Genomic DNA, 5621 nt, shown 5'->3' with positions numbered 1-5621 from the left:
GGGGTGTGGGGGGATGTGGGTGGGTGTGGAGAGATGTGGGAGGGTGGGATGTGTGGGTAGTTGTGGAGGAATTGTGGGGGGACTGTGGGTATGGGGGACTGTGGGGGTGCTGCTAAGGAGGGGTAGGTCCCCTGCCCCACCACAGGGTACAGCCCCTTCCCCCCCAGCACATGGACTACCCCCCTGCAGGGCCCACATGCACCCCCCCCAGAGCCAACATGTGACTCCTGCAGGGCCCTCATGTGCCCCCCACAGGGCCCACAGGCCACCTGCAGCAGCAGCAGCCATCGAGGTGCTCGGGGCCTCATAGTACAGCCCCTCTGTGCAGCTCAGCCCCAGCCACCTGGCTCCCTGTGCCATATCATGCAGGCCTAGCCCGGCTTGGCATGGTGCTATTCGCCTTTGGGTAGCTCCAGGCCACTTGGGCTGTCACCCAGAGCCCTGCACCACTCACGGGAACTGTCCATTGCACTGGGCTGGGTCCTGCACGCACAGGCCCCATGCGCCATCAGGCTGGGCTGGTTCCGAGCCTGGAACAAGCTCTATATGCCCTGCATGGGCAGGCAGCATGCTGCACCATTGGGGCAAGGGGCAGGATATCCAGGTATGTTTGATATCCAGGAATATTTTTTTGTTCCCAGTGTGCCTCTTGTCATGTCTCAAACTACTGTGAGATGCAGCAAGAGGCACGTGCAGGCTCGTCTGGATGCACCTAGTGATTCTATAAGTACTCATTTTAAGTGCAAAACACTAAGGACATGTATTTATGCTGTGTCTCCTGTGTGTAGGTGGCCTCATTCTACTGTGAACTTGACCAAAACAGTAAAAATCCTCCATATCTGGTTGCTGGACTCAACATGATCTGGAATTGAACAAGACCTTCAAAGTCCATTGGCAACACCTTCAGCAGGTGAGTTATATGGAAGTCTCTCATGGGCAATCCAGGAGAAACTGAACTAAACCTATTTAGCTAGAAGAGTCTTTTTGTGTATCTTACAAATCAGCTGAAATATGTCATTCTAAAACTGCATCTGTTTTCAGTTACAGAAGCGCAAAAAACAGTTCAGAACCAAAAGAAAAAAAAATTACTTGGTCTTCCTTTAGCTTAGAAATGTCTAAACTGGTTTTATTCAAACCTTGAGAAAATACAAACAAAGGAAGAAAAAGAAATAAAAAAAAACAAAAAACCCCAACAAGCTGTTGTTGTTAGACCGAGACCTTGAATGCCAAGTCCAAGCCTGGAGTTATTTTTTATGGCCATATAATAAGCCATTCAAAAAGAAGTTGATAGCGGAAAGAGAGAGACAGAGTAACTACACGATAATTACGGTGCAAGAACAATTTCAAATGTAGAATTCAAAACACTATTTCATAGAAAATATTTTTGCAATGGAAAGTAAAAACAATAGAAAAATATGTAGCCTAGTCATGATTATATTTTTAGTGTTTTTTTCTAGGAAATTCTAGAAAACAGAACACTTTAAAGCAATTTCCTACCTACTGGCCATGTTCCATTCAAGTGCTGGGTTCTGAGAATTTCTTTCATTCTCTGTCAGGACCCCTCCTTTACTATTTTCTTTCTCTGGTTTCAGCTGATGCCACTGAGCAGTACCTATGTTGATAGACTGCAGATCTATTTGGTATTGTCTGTCTTCAACCTCTGATCCAGGATCTCGAAGTATTCCTAAATTCAATGCTCTCCTAAAATGACAGAAAGATGTTCTTTCATTAAAAACAGATTGTCATTACCGATTATTATACACTACATCTAAATCCTGCAGGTCATAATCAGGCAGAACACCTATTAGGCACAATGAGACTTCTGTGTAATAGAACTGAGGCCCAGATACTTACAAATATTGAGATGGCTGAACTCCAATAGGTTTAAATGGAAGTTAGGTTCCTGAATACCTTTAGAAGTAGGAGTGCACTGATGCATTGGTTGGCTATCAGATCGGAACTGATAAAAGGAGAAATGACATTATCAGCTATTGGCTTTTTTGGTCATTATATCTGATAATTATGGCCGCAAGCTCAGAGCACCCTGGCAAGCATAGTCTGGGTCCCCCTTCCCTGTCACTGGCCCGAGCCCACGGCAGACCACAAATCCCAGCAAGCAGTGGGGGCGGGGAGGGGGGTGCCAGGAAGCGGTCACAGGACACAGTGCTCAGCAACAAAGGGATTGTTACCAGCTCCTGCTGCTGCTGCCATGGCAATACTGTGTGCACAGCAGGGGCCTGAGCACTAGGGCTGCTGCAAAGATGTTGGGTTGCACATGGGTGTGGTAAGGCACTGTGTGAGGGACATTCTGCTCCACTGGGCACTGGGTGCCTTTGCAAAAGTGGCTTCTCCCCGGCGACCACCAGAACTTGACTGTGCAGGGCCTTGCTGGCACTGAAGCAGTGGCATGCCGCTGGGCTCCAAACACACCCAGCACTGCTGTTCACATGAGGGTCCACCCTACCTGTCTGGGACAGCAACACAGACTGTGCTGGAAGCAGGGCTGTGGTTAGGAACTGTCAGTTATTGGATCAGCATGGGTCAATATGATTGGTTAATCATCGGCTATTGGTATTGGCCAAGAAAATCTTTATTGGTTGTTGGGACATAGAGGCCTTCAGGCCTGGGTTTGACCTTTGTGCTCAGCTCAAGCTGCATGCTTAGCTTGAATTGTGGTCAAGATCTGCACCCAGTGAAAGAAGCAGATGGAAAAATACTGTCCCTGACTTAAAATGAATAGGAGGAAGGCTCAAGTTAATGTTATGTCTTAAGAAATGCAAGTTATATGATATATAAAGAGTGGTGAGAGAGTGTACCCTTCAGAAAACTCCTGAAGAAATCCTGAAGAGATCCTGTCACCGATCCATGATCCTGTCTTGATATCAGACATAGGAGCCAGGAGCCCCGGACAAGACTTCATGGCCTGATCAACCGGTGAAGCTGCGTTCGCAACATTTTAGGTGGTGAGCATCTGCTTTGACTAGGTACAAACCTAAAATTTTTAACTGCTACTGCTACTTCAGTTTTAATTAGAATTGTATCTGTTAGGGTTCAATAAACTTGCTTTTAATTTAGGACAACTGTGTCTTAGTCTTCTTGCCTGACATAAGACCCATTATAGCATCATAGGGATGCAACAGGGTGCACCCCTATTTAAAAGTCTGGCCATTACTACAATCTTGAGCCAACATCTGTTAAGTCAATAGTCTCTTCCATGGGCACCTGGTGCCACCTTACTCAGGGGAGCCACATGCCCCCAGGGCCAATCTCACTGACTGGGGAGGGAGGGTCCCCCATGGCAAAAACTCACTGACCAGGAAGCGGCCGCAGTGCTACATCCAGTGCTCCCACTTCCTGGCCAGTGCTTACAGGGGGGATACCAGTGCCCCCGCCTGCCCCCCGACCCATTGCCTAAGCGTGGAGTGTGGTTGGTCAGGGGGTGCACCAGCACTCTCAGGGGGTGCACATGCACCCCCTATGTGTCACCACTGGTCTCTTCCATTTCACTTTAATGAATAGAGAAGTGGTTAGCCATGCTAGTCTGATGTCAGTGCAGAAGGTAGGGCAGGATGGTATCTTAGTGACTAGTTCAGAGCGGCATGAACTTTCACAAGTGACAACTTTGTCAGATGCTGCGAGGTCCTTTCATAACATCTGACAAAATAGGTTACTTTCTACAAAATCTCATGTTACTCTTAACTAGTCGGACAGGGTGTTACGCTGTCCTACCTTCTGTTTTGACATTAATGTGCTTCAGAACAGGTCTCCATAAGCAGCATTTCCTCTAAACTGTGTGGCGTGTGCAGCCGCACAGGTGTGCCTGGTAGAGCAGTATGAGCGCAACTGCACGGCTATGCACATCAAGCAGCTTAGAGGAAATGCTGTCCATGAGTAGCTCCAATGAAGAAAGAAATCCATTCATGTAGCAGTAAGGTACCACCCATTTTGAGAGAGAGTGACAGAAGCCCTTAGTAAGACCATTAGGATTTGACCCTATAATGATAAGTTGCATTTTGTGCCTACTTAATTACTTGAGATTTCAGAAGACTGTACAAAGTTAGAAAATTATAAAAAGAGAAGCTAGGATTTTCCAAGTTTCTTACGTGTCCAAGAATTAGGTGCCCAAAGTCTCATGATATGTCTTAGGCACTTAACACTATCAGCCCTATTTAAAACTTGAAGCCAGAGTATTTTGCAGATATACTACTGAAATCAAGCAAAAGCCCTGGAACAGATATATGATAGTGTTTTTTACTACTACACTAATTGCTCAATACTAACTGCTCAATTGAGATAATAGTTGAAGTGTTCAAATGTAGAATATATAGAAAAGAATAAAAAGAGTGTGAGTATACACAATTTATTCTGTTAATTTATTTTATTTTATTTTATTTAACTATGAATAGCTCAAGAGCGTCTGAGGTATAAATACATTTTCTACAATGTGGCTTAATGTGCTAAAATTATTAAATCTTTCTAATATGACCATACAGTACAGAAATTTGCTATAAAAAATTTACTGATGAGAAAGAGAACAATTTTGATTGAATTATATAATGAGATTCTACTGTTTCAGCCTATTTCATTTTTCAGTCTATTATTCAATCCATTCCTACCTGCATCTATAATATGGAAACATAAAAGACATACGAGTTCATCAAAATACTCAGTGGTCCACTGAGTGGATCACTGAAGCTGGCCGAGACAATTAGAAAGATGATTTAATTGGAATCAGGAGATTAATGGACCACCACTTTTCTTCAGCTAATATCTATGGGGAATATATTTGTCTGCTCTATCTTGAAGCCATTTAGATTTTTCTGTACTCTTCATTTTATAATGTAGTAAAAACATATTAACACTGGATTTAACACTATTTTTAAAACATGCTAGACAAAGGCAACCTGGATATTATCTATAATTATTCCCTCAAAGGAATGATAATTCCAATTTGTAGTTTATGACTCATTAATTTTTATATGACATATTTTAAGCTTGAGCTTACCATTCACATATACATTTTGATTTTCTATTTTATTTCACACAAAATTTTACATCTTGCTTGTCCCTATAACATCTGAGCATCTACAGTATCAGAGGGTTGCCTGGGATTTTCAAGAGCCATCTAGTCCTGCAGACACAGAATATGATGTTCCTAAATCATCCTAGACAAATGTTTATCCAATCTATTCATGAAAACTTTCTGTGATAGAGATTCCACACCTTCCAGCTTGTCAGCTTGTTTCTCTGTCCTCATGTTCTGACGGTTAAAAAAAATTCTTCTGCATTTTAAACTAAATGTGCTTTGCTGTAGTTTAAATTAACTGACTCATCATGCCCTCCATGATGAGGTAAGGTGGTAAGGGACAACAATATTTCTCTCTTCTTTTTATGGCAATCTTTCAAGTACTTGAAACTTGCCCTTATGACCTGCCTTAATTTCCTTTTCTTCAGTGCAATTTAAGAATATCATTTAATAATAATTATATTGCAAAAATAGTCAATCAAGGTTAGAAACTGAACTAAGGGTCTGCCGACACATTCAAATTATCTGGGAGAATTCTCCCAGGTTTGATTTCCTGGTAGAAAAACTTACCTGGAGACATCTGAACAGACTTTTG

The 5621-nt window shown here is 43.0% G+C and overlaps 1 protein-coding gene across 1 annotated transcript in view; it reads right to left on the bottom strand.

The window, feature by feature from the left end:
- Nucleotides 1-1501: 1501 nt before the first annotated feature.
- LOC102383327 (vacuolar protein sorting-associated protein 13B-like) overlaps nt 1502-5621 on the bottom strand; it is a gene marked incomplete at its 3' end in the record, with an annotated part of 448314 nt that continues 444194 nt past the window's right edge. Inside the window, exon 18 of the mRNA XM_025193225.1 lies at nt 1502-1701. Coding sequence (XP_025049010.1) covers nt 1502-1701 — 200 coding nt within the window. The remainder of the gene's footprint in view (nt 1702-5621) is intronic.

The sequence above is a fragment of the Alligator sinensis genome, unplaced genomic scaffold (genome assembly GCF_000455745.1).
Source record: "Alligator sinensis unplaced genomic scaffold, ASM45574v1 scaffold497_2, whole genome shotgun sequence".
Classification (NCBI taxonomy): Eukaryota; Metazoa; Chordata; order Crocodylia; family Alligatoridae; genus Alligator; species Alligator sinensis.
This window is presented reverse-complemented; position numbering and strand designations above follow the sequence as displayed.